The 19640-nt window shown below is 51.1% G+C and overlaps 2 protein-coding genes across 5 annotated transcripts; both read right to left on the bottom strand.

The window, feature by feature from the left end:
* Positions 1 to 2443: 2443 nt before the first annotated feature.
* Positions 2444 to 7251, bottom strand: EBP (EBP cholestenol delta-isomerase). Of its 2 annotated transcripts, none has more exons than XM_032426785.1 (5): positions 7114 to 7251; positions 5879 to 6197; positions 3804 to 3840; positions 3542 to 3672; positions 2444 to 2933 (listed from the first exon to the last, which is right to left on the bottom strand). In XM_032426785.1, exons 2-5 carry the CDS (start codon positions 6177 to 6179, stop codon positions 2710 to 2712), a joined length of 693 nt encoding a protein of 230 aa, XP_032282676.1. In that variant the 5' UTR covers positions 6180 to 6197; positions 7114 to 7251; the 3' UTR covers positions 2444 to 2709. The 2 variants fall into 2 exon arrangements, with proteins under 2 accessions (XP_032282676.1, XP_032282677.1); XM_032426786.1 differs by lacking the exon at positions 7114 to 7251 and adding an exon at positions 6785 to 6884.
* A 1412-nt stretch (positions 7252 to 8663) lies between these two features.
* On the bottom strand, positions 8664 to 19403 carry PORCN (porcupine O-acyltransferase). 3 transcript variants are annotated; one of them, XM_032426791.1, is made up of 15 exons: positions 19278 to 19403; positions 18447 to 18619; positions 16708 to 16900; positions 16336 to 16379; positions 15760 to 15941; positions 15549 to 15679; positions 15416 to 15433; positions 14170 to 14184; positions 13945 to 14070; positions 13680 to 13780; positions 12470 to 12546; positions 12303 to 12366; positions 12103 to 12188; positions 10963 to 11073; positions 8664 to 9095 (listed from the first exon to the last, which is right to left on the bottom strand). In XM_032426791.1, exons 2-15 carry the CDS (start codon positions 18580 to 18582, stop codon positions 8994 to 8996), a joined length of 1386 nt encoding a protein of 461 aa, XP_032282682.1. In that variant the 5' UTR covers positions 18583 to 18619; positions 19278 to 19403; the 3' UTR covers positions 8664 to 8993. The 3 variants fall into 3 exon arrangements, with proteins under 3 accessions (XP_032282682.1, XP_032282683.1, XP_032282684.1); XM_032426792.1 differs by lacking the exon at positions 15416 to 15433; XM_032426793.1 differs by lacking the exons at positions 14170 to 14184; positions 15416 to 15433.
* Between the last annotated feature and the right edge of the window lie 237 nt (positions 19404 to 19640).

The following is a 19640-nucleotide window of genomic DNA, read 5'->3' as shown; positions in this document are numbered from 1 at the left end:
GGAAGGCAGACGCCCAACGACTGAGCCACCCAGGCGCCCCAGGTCCTAGCTTTTTAAGTTTGCCTTCATTTTATTTAATCCTCGCAACACGTTGAGGTCAGTCCTGTTATTAAACAGTGTATGTCGGGCGCCTGGGTGGCTCAGTCGTTAGGCGTCTGCCTTCGGCTCGGGTCGTGGTCCCGGGGTCCTAGGATCGAGTCCCACATCGGGCTCCCTGCTCCGCGGGAGGCCTGCTTCTCCCTCTCCCATTACCCCTGCTTGTGTTCCCTCTCTCGCTGTCAAATAAATAAATCTTAAAAAAAAAAATTTAAACAGTGTATGTCTACTAAATATCAGCTGAATGACTGAACATTTTATAGATTCCTCAAATCACAAAATACATGAAGGCATTCTTCTCACTTCATTGCATACCCATCTGGTTTGGACAAAATACAGACTGCCCTTACAAGTGTAATTTCTAACAAAGGAGTCCTGTAAGATGACTGGACTTGAGTTACTGTTGCAGTGTTGTATGAATGCTACTCTTAACTTTTTAGAGAAGTCTGCAATTCTATTCTGGTATCTTTTTTAAAAAGATTTTATTTATTTGAGAGAGAGATTGATAGAGCACGAGCTGGGGTGGAGGGAGAAGCAGACTCCCTGCTGAACAGGAAGCCCAACACGGGGTTTGATCCCAGGACCCCAGGATCACGATCCCAGCAGACACTTAATCAACTGAGCCACCCAGGTGCCCCTACTCTGGTATCTTTTTAAATAATTTGTTTCCTTGGTATTAATATTAGATAGATGTCAATTTTTTAGAAGGTATAAATAATGGGGAATTTTTTTTTTTTTTTGAAAGCCAGAGAAGAGTTTTTGGCACATTTCTTCGGACCCATGTGCTTGAGTAAACAACACTTCCTATGGCTCTGCTGGATTTTCTGAAGGAAATTAGATATTTGAGAGTCTGCTTCTCATTACAATTAACATAGGGTGGGATGAACAAAACACTAGCCTGGAGTTCAATCCTGATGGCCCTGGAGCCCAGGTTTTAAATGGGGGTATAATGTGGTCAGATGCCTGTCTTGGTTGTGGAGAGGGCCTTGGATGGAAAGACTGCTTATTGGAAGCAAGGAGACAAAAAAGGAGGTCCTTATCATAGTCCTGGGGAGAACTTTCTCTTTCATTTATTTATTCTTCCATTCAACAAATACAAAGTGTATACCAGGTGGTCTACATATATTAATTCATTTAATCTGCATAAAAATCCAATGAGGTAGGTACTCTAATTAGAATTTTACATATGAGAGCACTGAAGGTCAGGGAGAAACATGCTCAAGGTCAAGGGGATAGTAAGTGGCACAGAGAGTAGGTGCAATGGACAGAAGGTGGCTTTGCCTGCGTTGGCTTTAACAGTGAGGCATTTCTCAAAAGCTATACTGGAGGCTTGAGCAGAACCAGGATTTGAACTGAAGTCCTGCTCTGTACAGGTCACCAGGAGCCAGTCTACAGGTATCTGCAGTTTTTTTTCATTCTTTGTCATCTCCTCAAAATTCCTCAAGTACCCATTTGTTTTATGACTCAAGGTCTGTGAGGTTAATGACAGAGAGACTAAGGGAGGAGCGACGGGGGTGGGTCTATAGGGTGAGAGGTATCTGTGAGGTGAATGATGAGAATCTGTGGATACATGATAGGTAGGTGGTCTGCAGGATAGGATGCGGGGTGAGTGATGGAAGATCTGTGGGGTAATTGGGGACCTGTGGGGCATGAGGGGACAAATTCTGCAAGGTGAGTTTAGAGGGGTTTGTAGGGTAAGTAATGACAGCCTATAGGGTAAATAATAGGGGATTTGTGGGGAGACTGAGAGGGTCTGTGTTATACACGATGAGGGGGGTCTATGGGGTGAGTCATGGGATTGTAGGGTGTATGACTAGAGGCCTGTTGGGGTAAGTTATGGGGTATGTGAAGTGAGTGATGGGTCTTGTGTGAGTTTTCTGGGGTCTCTGGGGTGAGTGATGGGGATCTTTAGGGTACTGATGGATGTCTGTGGGGTAAGTGATGTGGGGTCTTTGGAGTAATGGGGGAGTCTGAGGTGAGTGAGGAAAGATCTATGGAGTTATTGATGGGGTGTCTGTGGGGCACCTGATCAGGAGACACGAGTTCTCAGCCTGTCCATATTACAAAAAATGAGAAAGTGTGTTCTGGAGAGAACACCGAGGGTGTGAGTGGACGATCACTTCTTAAGAGAGATAATGGGCATCTCGTGGATCTAATTAGTCATCACGGGACTCTGTGGGGTCAGTGATAGGGGTTCATGAGGTTATAGATTGGAGGTCTAAGTGATGATAATGGGGGGGGTCTATGGCTGAGAGAACAGTGGTCTGTGAAATGAGTGAGTGAGGGAGGGGTTTGTGGGGTCAGTCATAGGGCATCTCTGGGGTTAGTAATTAAAGATCTCTCAGTGTTAGGGTCAAGATCTTTTATTTCCTGATTTTAAAAACTGCCACTATTATGGCCCTTCTAGTTTCTTCTGTACCTTTGTCTCAGTGGCTCCTGGCCGTAGCTCCACACAGCTCCTTTTTTGCCCCTGCCTCTGGCCCTTCTGGTGCTTACCCATTAACCCGAGTTTGACAGATCAATTTGCTTTGTTCCTCCAACCTATGGGACTGGACTCTTCTTCCTGGTGGAGGGTTCCTCATCGTCCAGTGTTCAAGCCCAGCCTACTACTTATTAGTTCAGCTTGCTCTTGGCTATTGTGGTTTTGGTGTCCAGCATGCTCTGGGCATGAGCGAGCTGCTTTACAGAATCGAGCACGAGGATTCCAGGCAGCACCAGCCACAGGCCATTCATGAAGACAAAGTAAAACCAGAAGTAGAGTGGGTGGCCCAGCTCCCCATGCTGGAATCCGTCCCGGTGCTCTGTTAGAAAATAGAGCACATCCCCATAGATTTGACCTGTGGGAGGCAGAAGGGGAAGGGGAAACCCAGTCAGGAGGAAAAGGTATTCCAAGGCATTTTCTAAGTCATCATTCAAGGTCTCAGAGCTCAGGATTCCCAAATTTAGAGAGCTAAGAATTCTGAAATCATATAGCTGAAAATCTGAGGAATTAGAAAAGTGAGAATTCCAGAAATCAGAAGCGGAGAATTTCTCAACTCAGGAGAGTTCCCATCTCCAGAATTTAAGGAAAGCTCAAAATCCTTTAATTCAAGACAGCGCATGATTCCAGAACTAAAGAAAGCTAGCAATGTAAGAACATAAGAGGACTGAATGCCAGATGAAGGGAGCTCAGAATCCTAACCCTGGAGGATCCAGGGGCTTCCCACCACCTCATGTAACCTTCACAGGAGACGTTGTGATGAAGGAGGAGGAGGGGGAAATGAACCTTTCCCACTTGAGAACACAGACTGAGAAGGTCATGGCTGTTCCAGAACCTCAGGGGGATGTCATTCAGCCTGACTCAGCCCTGGATGGGCACAACTGAGCGATGCTCCCTGCAGGGATACCCTGTGTCTGTGGATCCCCCATCAACCCCTCCAGCACCCAGTGTGGGCCCTCTCCTCACCCACAGAGACCACGAGCTGTAAGACAAAGCGGAGGGGCTGCTGGCGGAGAAAGGCGATTACCACCCATAGGCTGAGTGGTCCCCAAAGGCAAGCTGTGATGGTCTCCATGCATATTGTGAAGTTGTCACTCCTGTGGGGGGAGGAAGGGTTGGGGAACACTGGCATCACTGTGCTCTACCCACAGGGCACCCCATGAGTACTCCCTGACTCACCCCCCACCCCAATCAATGGAGGTCTCCCTTGATGGAGGCAAATACTTACAGGATGTATCGGCTGTCTCCTTTGGCATACTCTTTCCCTGAAGAAGGTAAGAGACATACATGAAGAATAAAAGCAAGAAAAGGAACTCGGATGTGCAAGAGTCAAGGGCCCATGTAAGGTGGGCTTCATAACCTCTCCATGCCTCAGTTTCCTCATCTGAGAAGCGGGGTAGCTGTCTGGATTCTAGAGTGAACATATGTATACAAGATAATGTGTGCGGACCTGACATAGAACAATAAGTAATGCTGTGAATGTCTGGTATTCAGTAAATGTGGAATAAAAGAAGGCAAGTGTAGGTGATGGGGTGAGTGAAGTAGCCAATGAGTGAGTGAGTGTGAGAGCGTGAGAGAGAGAGAGAGAGCGTGCACAAGCGAGCGAGCAAGCAAGCACAAAGGTGAACAGATGAGTGAATGAAAAATGAGCAGAGAATTAATAAGAAAAAGACCACTCAATATAAAAACAGACAGGAGACAAGAATAGGTTCTTCATAAAAGAGGATTAAAAAAAAATTTAAAGAATAAAATAAAAGAGGATTCCAAAATGGTCAGTCAACATATGAAACATGCTCAAACTTTCATGAGTTATTAAGAAAAAGCAAATTAAAACCGTAATGAGATATCACTCGCATCCACTACGACTAAAATTGAAGAATCACCTGACCATACCAAGTGGTGGTGAGGATGTGGAAGAACTAGAACTCCCATATACTGCTGGTGGGAAAATAAAATGGTGCAGCCATTTTTAAAAACCGTTTGGCAGTTTTTCATAAAGTTAAACACACACCTACCATTCTTCTCTTCCATATTTACCCAAGAGAAATGAAAGCAGATCTCCACACAGACTTGTGTTAGATCAAAGTTTTATGTAAGAATAGTAAGCATCTGCCTTCGGCTCAGGTCATGATCTCAGGGTCCTGGGATGGAGTCCCACGTCGGGCTCCCTGCTCAGTGAAGAGTCTGCTTCTCCCTCTCCCTCTGCCCTTCCCCCCTGCTCGTGTGCTCGTGCGCATGTGCTCTCTCTCAAATAAATAAAATCTTTGGGAAAAAAAAAGAACAGCAGAAAAATAATTTATTCATGAGGCCAAAAAGGAATATTATTTATAATAGCAAAAGATTGGGGGTGCCTGGGTGGCTCAGTCGGTTGAGCACCTGCCTTTGGCTCAGGTCATGATCCCAGGGGCCTGGGATCACGCCCCGTGTTGGGCTCCCTGCTCAGCGGGGAGTCTGCTTCTCCCTCTCGCTCTGCTTGTTCTCTCTCAAATAAATAAATAAAATCTTGAAGAAAAAAAAAGATTGGAGGGAAATACCCCAAAATACTGGACAAGTCAAATAATTCTGTAACATCCATGCTTTGAAAGCTTTTTATGAACTGATGAGGAGTGACCGCGTTGAAAAAAAGCAAAGTTCAGAGGTGTATATACCATATTACTATTTGTTTGCATAGAAGGGGAAAAAAAAAACCATGATGATGATGACAATAAACAGTTAAGGCATCTACTATCTGCCAACACTGTTCTTAAAGTCTTTTTTTTTTTAAGATTTATTTATTTGAGAGAGAGAGTGTGTGTGCATGAGCAGGAGGGGCAGAGGGAGAGGGAGAGGGAATCTCAAGTGGACTCCAGGCTGAGCTCAGAGCCTGACACAGGGCTCGATCTCATGACCTGAGCCAAAACCAAGAGCCAGATGCTTAACGGACTGTGCCATGCAGGCTCCCCTGCCAACACTGTTGTAAGTGACTTACAGATATTTGGGTATTACCGTTATCCCTCTTTTACAAATAGTAAATTGAGGCTTATCCGTGTAATTTTGTGTAAATAAATCCTGGAAAAAACCATACACAATTATTAACATTGGTTAATAACTACAGAAACTTGGTAGACAGAAGGTAGATTTTCACTGCACACCTCTTTAAATGGTTTGGTTTTTTTTGACCCATATGAATATATATCCAACAAAAAAAGTTGAATACGTTTTTAAAATAAATTAACGTTAGAGTTGGTGGGTGAAATAAACATCTAAGCCAATCCCTGCCCAGAAAATTCCCTCCCACAGCACATCAAAGAACTCAGGACTCACAGAGTTGGGACAAGAAAGCTTGGTCTCCAAGAAGGTCTTCGTGGTAGAGGCTGAACCAGCCCTCAATCACCATGTGAATGAACCCACACATGGCAAACCAGCACAGGGACAGTCGCCGCCAAGTCCCCAGGGGGACGACTGCAGCACGACCTGACAACAGCCACGTGGTCACAACCAAGACCCCAGAGACAGAGAAGAGGCCGGCCAGGAGATGCCAAGTGGGGCAGTCATTAGGCACAAAGTTGTCCAGCCTCAGGTGTCGAGGCCAGTATGGGTGCAAGGGGCTGGCGTTGGTGGTCATGTCTTTGTAGGCTGATGGCTGTGTGTGGATAAGTAGAAAGGAGAGAAAAAAAAAAAAAGAGAGAGAGAAACCTGAGCAAATAGAACGCACAGAATGAGATCATAAAATCAAATCCAAATAATTTATTACCACAAGACATGTAAATGGACTAAAATTATCAGTTAATAGACTGGATTAAAAATAATCTAATTATATGCTGTTTTGAAATCATGACTATAAGGCTGTTTAAGTCCTCCAAGAGTCCTATGATGTGGAAGACACAGGAACCAGGCCAAGTTCTAGCCTTCATTGGTCACAGTCTGGTGGGCAGACACAAGAACCAGACTAGGTCCCAGCTCTCACTGGTCATGCCCGGATAGGGGACACACATGGGCCTGGCGTGGTCCCCACCCTCACGGGTCACAGTCGGCTGGGGGAGACACAGCGACCAGGCTGGGTTCCACTGCAGGGGTCAGGGTCTAGCATCTTTCAACAGAAAGCTATTCCCTCCCCCATAGTCCTGGAAACTGCAGGACAGGAGAGAGAAAACTAATCAGAACTACAACCCTCAGGTTCAGTGTGTGGAAAGCCAGACCCTTCCTGAAATCGTGCATAAGGCCACCGACCTGCGAGAGAAAGAGGAAAGCGGAAGGCTGGGGTCTTGGGCGCAGTTCTAAACAGGAAAACGAGGGTCAAATTCAGAGACCACCAATCAGAACTAGAAGCCTCTGGGACAGCTGCCCAATGAGAAGGCAGATCCTCTGTCGTCCGGACAACCGCGCGGTAGCAGGGGGGTCTCGCGCAGGCGCGTAGGGTGGGCGGTGGGAGTGTGTCTGCGTGGGACGGGGCGGCGCGGGGGCGGGGAGAGGAAGGGTCGAGCGCAGGCGTCGAGGGCCGGCTGTTTAGCAGCTGAGAGCTAGGGGATGGAGCGGCAGGCTGGGCGGAGGACACTCACCCAGCGGCGTGGTCCTGGCGGCCTCGCTCGCAGGCTCCGGGCTCTCTCTAGGCTAGCGCGCTGGCTGCGTAAACTCCTTCGTTCCGATTTATCCCCTCACAGGTTCCTCACCTTACGGAGCTGGCCAATGGAGGGGCTGGGAAGGCGGCCAGTGCCGCTCCTAACCAATAGGAGCTCTCCCTGTGCCGCCGGCCCCGCCCCCATGCGTGGTGCCATTTTCGCTGTTGGTTGAGACCCAGTCAGGAGTTGCGGGAAGGCTGGGACCCGCCAAGGTTGGTGGGCGTTTTGGGGCTGAACCCCGTCAGCAGTGAGTCCGGGCTTCAGTTTCCCTATCCCATTGCCAATCAGTCGTATCGGAAAATTGGGTGTTTATCCTCCATCTGCTGTTAAGTCAGCATTGCTCTGTGTTCGCTCACCTTTGCCCTCGTTTTTTAGGCAGAGCAATGAGTCTCTCGCACTCTCAATACTAATGCCAGAACCGGCAAGGAAACTTAATATGACAGGCAGATCACATCTTGTACACTGTGCCTCTGCCCTCTCCCTGGGCGCTCAACTCCTCAGCGGGCATCTCCACCTCTCCCGACTTGAAGTCAGAAGAACTAGTCAAAACCCAGGCTCCCGGGCGCCTGGGTGGCTCAGTTGGTTAAGCAACTGCCTTCGGCTCAGGTCATGATCCTGGAGTCCCGGGATCGAGTCCCGCATCAGGCTCCCTGCTCAGCAGGGAGTCTGCTTCTCCCTCTGACCCTCCTCCCTCTCATGCTCTCTGTCTCTCATTCTCTCTCTCTCCAATAAATAAATAAAATCTTAAAAAAAAAAAAAAAAAAAAAAACAACACCCAGGCTCCTCAGCCTTGCTGGCCAATTGGCATGGAGACCCTTAGTCTCCCTGTGCCAACTCTAAAGGGCCAACCCGAACTCCCTAACTCTAAGCCAGCGGGCACCCCAGACTGCGCAGTCAAAACCCAGACCTGGGCGCCTGGGTGGCTCAGTCGTTGGGCGTCTGCCTTCGGCTCAGGTCATGATCCCGGGGTCCTGGGATCGGGTCCCGCATTGGGCTCCCTGCTCGGCAGGAAGCCTGCTTCTCCCTCTCCCACTCCCCCTGCTTGTGTTCCCTCTCTTGCTGTCTCTCTCTCTCTGTGTCAAATAAATAAATAAATAAAATCTTAAAAAAAAAAACAAACCCAGACCTATCCCAGACCTTCCTATCCAATTAGAACCCACAATCTGTCTTGTTTTCCCCCTCCCTGTCCTAGTCAGAATAACCAATCAGAAAACCAATCAGTTTCCCAGCCAGCTAGTATCAGGTTCCCCCCCCCCCCCCCCCCCCCCCCCCTCCACATGCAACCATCCCGTGTGTCCTGGCTCCACTCAAATCAGGCTGTGCAGTCCTCGGGCTCATCATCCAACCCTGAACAATAATAAATTAACCATGAACCGAACACGACCTGCTCCCTCTTCAGGATTTCCAGCTTCCAAACCTTTATCCGTGCTGTGCCCATTCCTCACTCAATTCTATTCCCCACTGAGCAGTGAAGAAAGAGCCTTTTGTATCTTTCCTACTTTTATTTGACAATAACAAACTGTATATAAAAAGGGAGAAGGAAGGCGGGGAGGCCCTGGATCTCCCCTTCTCTGCTTCCCCGAGCATCCTCCACCCCAGGCCCCAGCAGGGACCACCCCCTTCCCGCCTCGTGGTGGAGTGGGGATCGACAGGCATGGAAATTGTGTGTGTGTGTGTGTGTGTGTGTGTGTGTAGGGGTGTCAGGGGGTCAAGGATGGAGAGGGGTCAAGAATTAGAGATAGGGCCTTCCCTCATCCCCCATCAGAGCTGGCACCCTGAGGAGGGGTCTTGAGGGAGCTATGAGGGTCCACAGATGTGCCTCAGCCTATGAGACGATAGAAGATCCAACATCCAAAAGTGACCCAGTGACTGGCCCAGCTGAGCTCTGACCACTTGTGGACAGTGTATGCCATGCCGTAGCCCTGTGGGAGAGAAAGAGGTGACAGTCCCACTTGGCAAGAAAAAAGGTCTCAGGAAAACCCATCCTTTGTTCCAGGACATTTCTGTGACTCCATGGTAACCCTAGGTGAGGCCCCAGAGAAGAGACTGGGTACATATAAAAGGTAAGCAGATTCCGGTGTGTGTGTGTGTGTTTTTTTTTCTTTCATGTTTTCTTCTTTAAATATTATTTTAAAAACAAGGCAATTCCATCCTCTGCCCCGTACTCTCCCTAATACAGAAGGAGCTCCTAGAAAGCGATTTTTCAAAAAGAAAAAAAAACTGGCAAAGGAGGGGAGTACGCCATTCTCACTAAGGAAAAACCCCACTGGCTCTTAAATATATGAAAAGATACTCAGCTTCACTCATAATCTTCCTCCTCTCAAACCAGCAAACCAATCCAGGAAGTCTGAGAGGCACTCTGTTGGTAGGGCGACAGATATGGTCACACACGGTTGGTGGGGGAGGCAAAAAAGAAACTTTTTCATTGTAACTATAGAGGCTAGATCCTATAGTTCCTGTCTGCACCTGTGTGAATCCACATGGGTACGAGGGTATTATTACTTGCTGCAGCACCATTTGCAATAGGAAAGGGCTGGAAATCGCCTGGGTGTTCACTGATAAGGGACAAACTACACTGTGTCATATTGTCATATCCTCGCAATGGAAAACGAATGAGGACATTCCATGTACTTATGTGGAAGATTTTCAAGAACTATTATGTGAAAACAGCGACATGCAGAACAGTTTCATTCATGAGTTATTTTAGGGTAAAACCTGGGGTAAGGGAGGGAATTAAAATATATTATAAATATACTGTTGCACTTATATTTTAGAAGGATATTTTAATAAAATGATTAAAAGTAGTTACCTGTAAGAGGGGAGGAAGTAGACAGTAGGAGCAAGACTTTTCCCTGAACATCTTGAATACTGTTTTGTTTTTGAACCTTGTGATATATGCATTAGCTATTTTTAAATGTTTTAATAAAAATAAAACAAAACCCAGATTTTGCACACTCAACCTGAATGAAGATTAAAAATTGTTTTTAATGACAAAATAGAAAATAAAAGTTTTATTTTCAATTAAAAATTAAAAATTCAACTAAGAGAGAAGCAAAACCTGGATCCTGCAAGAGCCATATGAAGAAACAGTATTTTTAAAATCGTCTTTCATTTAAAAAGGAGTAAAATCTGGAATGTGCATACTCCACATGAATAAAAATAGTACATATATTTTAATGTGCATTTTTAAAGCAGAATCCAGAGTTTGCACATTCAACCTGAGTAAAAATACTTCCTTAATCAAATAAGAAAGAAACCTTGCAAATTCTACCTAAACAAAAATATGATGAAATAATTAATATTTTGAAAAGTAAAACCTGGGGACACCTGGGTGGCTCAGTTGGTTAAGAGGCTGCCTTCGGCTCAGGTCATGATCCTGGGGTCCTAGGATCAAGCCCCTGCGTTGGGGTCCTTGCTCAGCAGGGACCCTGCTTCTCCCTCTCCCTCTGCCCCTCCCTCTGCTCCCATTTTCTCTCTCTCTCTCTCTCTCTCAAATAAATAGAATCTTAAAAAAAAGGTAAAACCTGGATTTTGCACACCATCTCCATAAAATAAATTTTATAAGTAAAATAAACATAGTTTGCACGCTTCACCCTAATAAAAGCCCCTACAGGACAAATCAACCAGAAGGACCCTGGGAAAGAAGGAGCGAGGAGCACTAGCTTTGCAAGCTAGATGGACACGTGACACCAGGTCCTCAATGCCTCAGCCTCTTCACCTTTGTTCTCATGGTTCCCATGGGCAGGTAGCACATCCCTAAGTAACCTCCAGCCCAGGGCCCCACCTCACCTGCTCCTCTGTGGTGTCATCCACATCGACATCAAACAGGGAGCCCAGGTAGGCCAGGTGGAAGATGGCCAGGGCCCCAAAGAGCAGGTTTAAGGCTCGCACCCCCAGGCCCTGTGGGGGACAGATGGATATGCTTGGCAGCTGGATCTACTCACTGTCCCCCAGCCCCACCTGGGCAGGGGAGCCCAGGGAGACGCACAAGGCCCAGTGGGTCCCAGGAATGAGGATGTCCAGGGCACAGGGCACCCCCTGGGGTAGGAAAAAGATGGTTTGGAACTTCCTATGGGAGCTCCAGAGGTATCCAAGGATGAGGGTACTGTTAGCCTGAGGGCATCCAGGGGGAGATGCGACTGCTCAGGCAGAAGAGGAAGAATGGAGGGGCTTGAGCTGGGGGCTTATGGTGATAAACGTCGGTTGCCGGGTGGGAGGCAAACCTGAGGTTGTCCATATTATTGCAAACAATGAAAAAACAAACCGAAACAAATTCCCACCATGACCTACGAGACCCACCACTCTACCCCTTCGCTTGCTCTGCTCAAGCCACACTGGCCTCCTTGTTGTCCCTCAAATATTCCAGCCTCTCTCCCATGTCAGAGCTTTTACACCCATTGTTCTCGCTTTGCCTGGAATGCTTCTCTTCCTCATCTCCTTCAGTTAAAGAACTCAAAAGTCACTTCCCTATTTAAAATTGAAAACACTCACCCCCTCCATACTTCCCTTCCCCTTTCCCTCATGTCTTTTCTCCTTGGCATTCATCACAATCTAAGAAACTATTATACTTTACTGACTTTAAACATTTACTGTCTCATCTGTTAAAATGGTTGTCCCATAGGGCTGGGACTTTAGTCTTTTTTGTTCACCACTGTGTCTCCAGTGCCTAGAACAGTGCCTGATGTCAGCAGGTGCTCAATAAATGTTCACGGGGGGGGAGGGGCAGACGGATGCCAGGTGTGTATACAGCAGGGGCTTGATAAATGTTTGTGAGAGAAATGGATGCCAGTGAGTAGAAGTGAGGTTCTGGGGATTGCTCAGGCACCAGAAGAGGAAGCTGGGCACCCTGAGACAGATACAAGATGGAGACGGAAGTAACGTTTTTGAGGGGGAGTGTTGGGCATGAGGTTGCCCGGGCTGAACCCTCACCAAGCGATGCTGGTGCGAACAGTTTGGTGGGCACCGTTTCGACAAGACGCAGGCACTGAGGATCCGAGCCAGGCGCTTCCGGAGGACTGGGGCGGATGCCGGGAGGTAATGGGGGGGGGGTCAGGTTAGCCTCAGGGGACAGTGGTTCTAGCCCTGCCCCCACCTTCCGTCCCATCTGCTGGGCTGGGCTCGACACTCACCGTGTTCCACGTAAGTGATAAACGCCAGGGACAGCAGCACCGCGGCCAGATGGAAGCTGAAGCCCTGGAGGGCCCAGGGGGCAGTGAGGTGAGTAAGGAGGAGGCCCTGCCCCCACCCCCCGCCCAGCTCTCTCTCCCCACCCCACAGCCCGCTCTGCCCTGCTCACGTGCAGGAGGGCACTGGCCGCATAGGTGACCAGCACCGCTGAGAAGGTCCCCAGGCGGAGAGCATTCTTGAAAACATCTGGAAGGGGGAGATGCGGGTCAAGAGTCTCCTGGGATCCCCTCTGCCCTTCCCCGGGGGGCCAGAGGGCAAGGCGAGGAACCCGCAACCTGTTGGAGCCCCCAGGATAAAATCTTTATAATGGCCCCAAACGTCCCATGTCCAAAACTTAGCTCCTGATCTTCCCTCCCCACCTGCTCCTCCCATAGCGCCCCCAAGTTCAGCCAATGTCCAAGAGACTCGTCCAGGTCCTCAGGGCAAAATCCTAGAATCACCCTCGCTCTGCCCCCCCCCCCCCATATTCCACACGCCAACTCCCACCACACCCTGTCAGTTCTACCTTCAGAACGTATCCAGAATCTGCCCTCTCTTCTCCACATCCCCTGCCACCACCACCGTAGCTTGCTTGGACTACTGCCATGGCCTCCTTACAGCTTCCACCCTGTCTGCTCTCACAGCAGCCAGAAGGCCCTGTTACAACCCGAGTCAGCCCTCAGCGCCACCCCCCCCACCCCCGCTCACACCCTTGCTGTGCCTCCATTTCTCAGAGAAAAAGCCCCAATCCTCACCGTGGCCAGTGAAGCCTTCCAGGCCCCTGTCACCTCTCTGCCCTCCCCTCCTGCCATTGATCCCCCCGCTCACTCTGCTCCCACTGCACCGGTCTCCTCCCTGTTCCTCAGACACATGCCCAGTATGCTGCCTCAGGGCCTTTGCACTGGCTGTTCCCTCCATCTGCTCCCCTCCTGCCCCACACATCAGCATTGCTTGTTCTTTCACCTTGCTCAGGTCTTTGCTCAAATGTCACCTCCTCAGTAGGACTTGCTCTGGCTAATTTATTTAAAATTGCAACACTCCCTGCCCCCACTCCTGCCAACACTCCCAGATCATCTTTACCTGCTTCATTTTTTTTTTTTTACCATAGCACCTGTCACTACTTGAACTATTACGTATTTTTTTTTTCTCTGTCTGCTCTCCCCACGAAAATGCCAACTCCACAGGGGCCAGGGACTTTGGTTTTTTTTTTTTTTCTCGTCCCTGCAGTATCTTCAGTGCCTAGTACACAATAGGTTCTCAGTAAATGTTTGTTATATGAATGGAAAAGGGCCTGGGTTGAGGACTCCCAGCTCTCTTGGAGTGGTGACTTGGTGACTCACAGTTATTTAGCCAATAAGACATGGGCAGGTTCCAGCTTGTGACAACTTCTACCATGGACCGGGGCAGCTCCACGTTCAGTGGCTTGGACACCGTCAGGTCCCTATAGGCAAAAGAGACCTGCAAATTCATTTGGGGTCTCAACCCATCCATCTAACCTCCATACTTTCGTCTTGGAGGTTCCCTCCCCCAGGACTCCCTCCCCCCTCCCTGCAGCTCCTCTAGGCAGCACCCTGTGGGAGGGGGGGCCCCCCCAGCCCTCCCCACCATTCCAGGTGATCCTTCTCCTCGGTGAAGCCGGCCCCTGCCAACGTGGCCGTGGCCTCGGACAGAAAGCCCACAAAATAGTTGCTGAAGTGGAAGGAGACAGCACTCTCGTAGGCTCGCAGCCACCTGGGGAGAAAGTAGGGGGGGAGAGAGGGATCACTCCTAGGCCCCCGGCATGACACCCCGCCACGTGTCAGCATCCCCAGCCCCACTCTGCAGACTCACCTTACCATGGTGCCCCTAGGGCCCCCAGGGTTCAGGAAGGCAGCAGAGAAGAAAGGAAAGAGAGTCAGAGAGGACCTGGAGGCTGGCTGGAGTTGTTTGTAGACAAGACAGAAACATGGCGGCAAAAGATAGTCACACGCATACGTACGCCCCAAACAGAAGTGTGAGCCGCCCTACCGTATGACCCGGTCCTGTAGCCTCACGTGGCCAGACATCCAGACCCAGCCACCGTCAGAGGCCCGACCTCACCATGCCACACACCGACACAGCCACGGGGCCGGGCACAAACGCTCTCAGACTCCCAGCCTCGCAGCTCTGCAGTCTGACCCAGTGACCGGAAGATACCCCGGAGTCCTTTACTCCGGCACAGACACCACCAAGCACCCTGCTTTGCACACGTACACAGTGCTACGCTCAATCCAGTCATCCTGTCAGCTGAACAATCAGACATGGTGAAAAAGAGACCGCGTCTCGGAAAAAGTGTAGGTTCTGGAATCGGGCCTGGGAATAATGTCCGGCTGCTTAGCTGGGTGACACCAGGCAAGTCCCTCCACCCTTTGGGAGCTTCATTCAGCATCAGCCACCATCAGCGGCCAGTGAGTGGGGCACTGGGTCATACAATCAAACAGCCGGATGAAATCCTACAGTCGCACCAGAGGTGGATGGTCGGTCCCACAGACAGGCACAGACACACGGTCGGTCATGAGCCCTCAGCCAGACAGCACCAGATGGCCAGAGAAGGCAGACTCACAGGCGGAATCCATCACAGACAGACACACAACAGACCCATTCCCAGTCAGAGTTATGGACGACCCCGCTTTATCTTATCCAGGGACAGGCACACATCCCATCATCGACGATGGCACAGCGAGACAGCCGGAACACCAGTCCCACGTGGAGGGTGAGTGGCTGACAGGCAAACAACCCATATACACCCCCAGCCAGCGTCACAGGCAGGTTGGCGTCACCCACCAATACATACTTGTCACTCCCCATTGTCGTCACATAATTTATTCCTAGCCATGGACTAGATGGACAGCCAGGCACAGTTATGTGTTGGAGTGTCAGTCATATAGAGTCACAGAGCCAATCGTGGTCAAACAACAGCCATAGACACTCAAGTCTCTGTCTAGTTGTGGGACAGATGGTCGGCCAGTCTCGGACTTACAGAACAAACCGGCCACAGACTGCGACCCCCCCAACCCCCAGTCAGCCCCACTCGCCCTTAGCACCTGCCTTCATTTACCTGGCTTTGCGTTTCTTGCTGTAGTAACAGAAGACAGATAGAAGGATTAAGAGACAGACTCAGAGCCGGGGAGACCCCAAGTCCCTACCCAACCCCCTCACTGTTGGGCAGAGGCCTCAAAGGCTGTGCTCACTTGCGAAGGAGGCGGTCACCATCAAGGGGGATGAAGTATGGGAAGAGGTAGGGGCCCACACAGGTGGACAGCACAAGGCACAGCAGGGCCAGCGCCAGGCTCCGGGCCACCTTCTGCAGCCATTGGCGGCTCTGTGGGGATCAAGACTCCATGAACACTGTCCCACGGTGGCTCCCACAGTTCCTGCCCACCTGTCCACCCAGGACCTCACCAGCGGGCGGCCTTGGACAGCCTGTAGGTAGCTGTGGAAGGATATCCAGGGCCCAAAGACGATGGTGCCCACGAAGTAGAGGTAGCCCATGAACTCCATGGGCGAGGGCACGGCACCCACCTCGCCCCGGTCCAGGTCGAAGCCCAGAGACACCGCCTTCATGGCCACGATCATCTGGGCCCCTATGTGTGGCGCCCATGGTCAAGTGGACAGGCAAAGAGCAGGTCCGCGTTGGGGAATGGGGAGCACCGGGTGAGAGGTGGTAGGAAAAGAGGAGGTCAAGTGTGAACAGGTGGGCACGGTGTCAGACAGGCAGGTGAGCAGGTGGGCCCAGGACCAGCAGACGCCCTGACTCAAGTGTCAGGCGCGTGCGTACATGAGATAGGACAGATGGACGGCGGGGAGGGGGGGAGGCATGGGAGAGACACAGATGTAAGGGGAATCTGAGGCCCGCATGTCCACTGGGGCGGGTGGATGAGGGAGAAAAGCGGGGAAGGACAGACAGGGTTGGGGGAATCAGGAGCTGTGGAGTGGGGCAGGACGACCAGGGCAGGTGAGAGGGCCAGGGCTGCCTACCTCGCATCTTGTGCCATGTCACAGTGTCCACCATGTGCATCTCACTACGGAAAAAAGGTGGTCTTGGCTCCATGACTCCCACAGTCTCAGAGACCACAAAGTGGGGGAAACCACGGTGCAGAGAAGGCTATATATTCCGCCCGCTCCCGTCCCGCACAATCTCCTGGAGGAATAATTCTCCAGGACTGCCTCCTGCAGGGGGAGCCCAAGCCCAGCCTGTCCAGTACCGGAGCCTTCAGAAAGCACCAGTCTCCCAGATTGCCCCCCCATCCCCTATGCCCTCCTTGTCCTGGACAGCCTCACGGAGGAGTGGCCTGGGGGCCCCGCTGGCCCCTTGGCCGAAGGCGCGGGGAGGAGGACTCGCGCCCATACCCCATGAGTAGGTAGATGAGGATGGTGACCGAGAGGAAGACGCCGCGATGGGAGGAATGTCGGCAGAGGAACAGCACGAGGTAGCACAGGAGGCTGAGCAGCACGACCCAAACCATGTGCAGCTGGAAGAAGTGGTAGAGGCTGAAGAACCCACCTGCCACGGTGCTTGCATGCTTCAGGTAGGATGGCAACCCTTCGGGGGCGAGAGAGAGAGAGAGAGAGAAAGAGAACAGGAAAGGGAAGTTGGGTGGGCTGGGAGGAAGGGAGGGCAAGTGGGCAGAGGGCAGAAGAGAGGCTGGAACGTTCGGTGAGATTGCAGGGGGGCCCCTGAAGCGAGTGAGTTTGAGAGGGGAGCCGGAGAGGTGGCAGGGCTTGGGTTTAAAGGAAAGGAACATCTATAAAGGACATTTTGGGAACCCTGGGGGAAATGTGAATATCAACTTCTGTTGGATAATTATTATTGCACCCAGATTACATTTCTTGAGACGTGAGGGTGGAGGGTGTGCTTGTTGGGGGAAGATGTCCTTGTTCTTGGGGGGCGCACACACTGAAGGGTTTGGGGTGAAGTGTCAGCACGTTCTTCACAAGATTTAGGAAGATGATAGGTAGATTGATATATAGATAGAGCTAACGTGTCAAGATGTTGACAGTTGGAGAATCTGGTAATGCATATATCGGTGCTCATAACATTATTCTCTCAGCTTAACTTTTCAGTAACTTCGAAATATTTCAAAATGATGAACCTGGGGAAAAAAACATCCATTTAAAATAAAAGAAAAAAAGGGGGGGGCGCCTGGCTGGCTCAGTCAGGGGAGCGTGCAACTCTTTTTTTTTTTTTTTAAAGATTTTATTTATTTATTTGAGAGAGAGAATGGGAGAGAGAGAGAGCACAAGAGGGGGGAGCGGGAGAGGGAGAAGCAGACTCCCCGCTGAGCAGGGAGCCCGATGCGGGACTCGATCCCGGGACTCCAGGACCATGACCTGAGCCGAAGGCAGTCGCTTAACCAACTGAGCCACCCAGGCGCCCAGGAGCGTGCAACTCTTGATCTTGGGTCATGAGTTTTAGCCAAACCTTGGGTGAAGAGATTACTTAAAAAAAATAATAATAATAAACTTGAAAAAAAAAGAAAAGAAAAAGAAAGTAATAGAAGCTTTGAATCTCAGATTTCTAAAATTCTCAGCATCCTATGGGAAATTTGGGAACTTGGAATCTTATCGTTTGGATATAGGCTTGCCACGATTGTGGAAACATTCCAGAATCCTACAATCCAGAAATCTCATCATGCCCGGAGTCTCGAAATCCAGAATGCCAGCATTTTGGAAGGCTAGGATGTGAGAATTTCAATTTGTCAAAATGCCCAAACCCTGTAACATGGTACTTTGGGATTCTATAGCTGACGTCAGCATCCCAGAATCTTGTAACCTTGGGATGGAGACATTTCAGGATCCCAAGATCCAAGAAGCTCAGCTTTCTAGAATCCCAGAACCCAGGTGTACTGAAAGACATGACTTGCCATGGCAGGACGTGGCTTGGTGTGGTGTGGCATGGGGTGGCTGGGCATAGCGGGACGTGGTGTAATGGAATGGCACTTGGGCTGGTGGGATGTGGTGGGCTAGACACGTTGGCGTCCGGCTTGGCATGGCAAGATATAGCAGGATAAAATGTGGCTTGGGATGGATGAAATGTGGTAGGTGTGATATGGCCTCGTGTGGCGGCACCTGGTGCGGCAAGCACTTACCAAGCCTCCAGAGGAGGCGGCAGGCGAGGCAGATGGCAAGGAGCAGCCAGATCTGGTCAAGGCCCTGCTGGGCAGTAGGCAGGAGACAGCCCTGCAGCAGTTGCTGGAAAAATTCCTGGCGGCTGAAAGTGGCCATTGCGGACCCCCACGGATGGATGGACAGATGGACAGACCTGTCAAAGTGGGGACAGAGGGAGCCAGGATGTCCATGGGGCAGACCATGCTCAAGGGATGGACTTGAACACTCAGATTTCAGTTTGGGGCTGTCCATGTGGAGTCGTGGTCCTGGGGGGCTGGGGGAGGGTGTGAACGTCAGGTACATCAGACTGAGCCACCAACTGTGTGTGTGAATGGGCGTCCTGGGTGCACACACACACAGCCCATGACCTGTGGTGAATGAAGGACCCGTGTCTCTCGTATGCTGTGAACAGTCCGGGTCCGATGTAATTGAACGGTGTACATTCTAGGCCCACATATCAAATGCGGGGGCCCCCCTGGTTTCCAAGGTAGAGTCACTGTGTGTGGAGGGCAGAGAGGGAGATCCTGTGACACTTGGGGGCCGTGTGCATCTCTTCTTCTACGGATGTGGGGGGTGTCCTGTATCCCCCGCGCGCCCCATCTCACCCCCACCTGGCCTCTTGCAGCCGCCAACAAAGCTCTGCCCAAGCCCCGGAGCTGCAGGGAGGTGAAGTTGGCACTAGGGGATGTAGCAATTGGAGCAGTGGGAAAGGTGATGGAGAGGGGGCCCCAGGACACGCGCTGCAGACCCGCGCGGGGAGGCCGGCTCAGGATGGGAGCCGGGCAGCCGCACGCGGACTGCTGGCGACTTACCTGGCAGGAAGGAAGCCGCGGTCCTGGGGGCCGGGGACGCACCGCCGCCACCGTCGCCGCCTCCTCCGGGCAGCCTCCCCCGCAGGCCGCAAGGCCGGGACCAGCTGCGGCTCCCTGGGCGGCGCGGAGAGCGGGCCCTTTAAATCCCGGGGAGGCCCGGCCGGCCAGCTCGGCCAATGAGAGGGCAGGAGAGGGGCGGGGACGGAGGAGGAGGGGAGCCGGAGGAGCGAGGGAAGGAGGAGCGGGAGGTTGAGAGGAGCGGGGCGCAGGAGGACGTCGGCGCGCGGAACGTTTGCGCCCGCACCTATCCGGCCTCTTGGGGCCGTTCCAGCCCCTTGAGGGTTCGCGCCGGGAGGTCTTCTG

The sequence above is a fragment of the Phoca vitulina genome, unplaced genomic scaffold (genome assembly GCF_004348235.1).
Source record: "Phoca vitulina isolate PV1807 unplaced genomic scaffold, GSC_HSeal_1.0 scaffold35, whole genome shotgun sequence".
Taxonomy (NCBI): Eukaryota; Metazoa; Chordata; class Mammalia; order Carnivora; family Phocidae; genus Phoca; species Phoca vitulina.
The sequence above is the reverse complement of the archived record's forward strand: the minus strand, read 5'-3'. Positions and strand labels throughout refer to the sequence as shown.

Excerpts from the sequence above, each read along its gene's own strand:
- EBP (XM_032426785.1), bottom strand. The coding sequence starts at position 6,179 with ATGACCACCAACGCCAGCCCCTTGCACCCATACTGGCCTCGACACCTG. Across the intron at positions 3,673-3,803 it reads GGAGACAGCCGATACATCCT|GAGTGACAACTTCACAATAT; the intron begins GTAAGTATTTGC and ends CTCCCCCCACAG. Across the intron at positions 2,934-3,541 it reads ACAGCTCGTGGTCTCTGTGG|GTCAAATCTATGGGGATGTG; the intron begins GTGAGGAGAGGG and ends TGCCTCCCACAG.
- PORCN (XM_032426791.1), bottom strand. The coding sequence starts at position 18,582 with ATGGCCACTTTCAGCCGCCAGGAATTTTTCCAGCAACTGCTGCAGGGC. Across the intron at positions 15,680-15,759 it reads CTGTCCAAGGCCGCCCGCTG|AGCCGCCAATGGCTGCAGAA; the intron begins GTGAGGTCCTGG and ends TGATCCCCACAG. Across the intron at positions 9,096-10,962 it reads ATGACACCACAGAGGAGCAG|GGCTACGGCATGGCATACAC; the intron begins GTGAGGTGGGGC and ends TCTCTCCCACAG.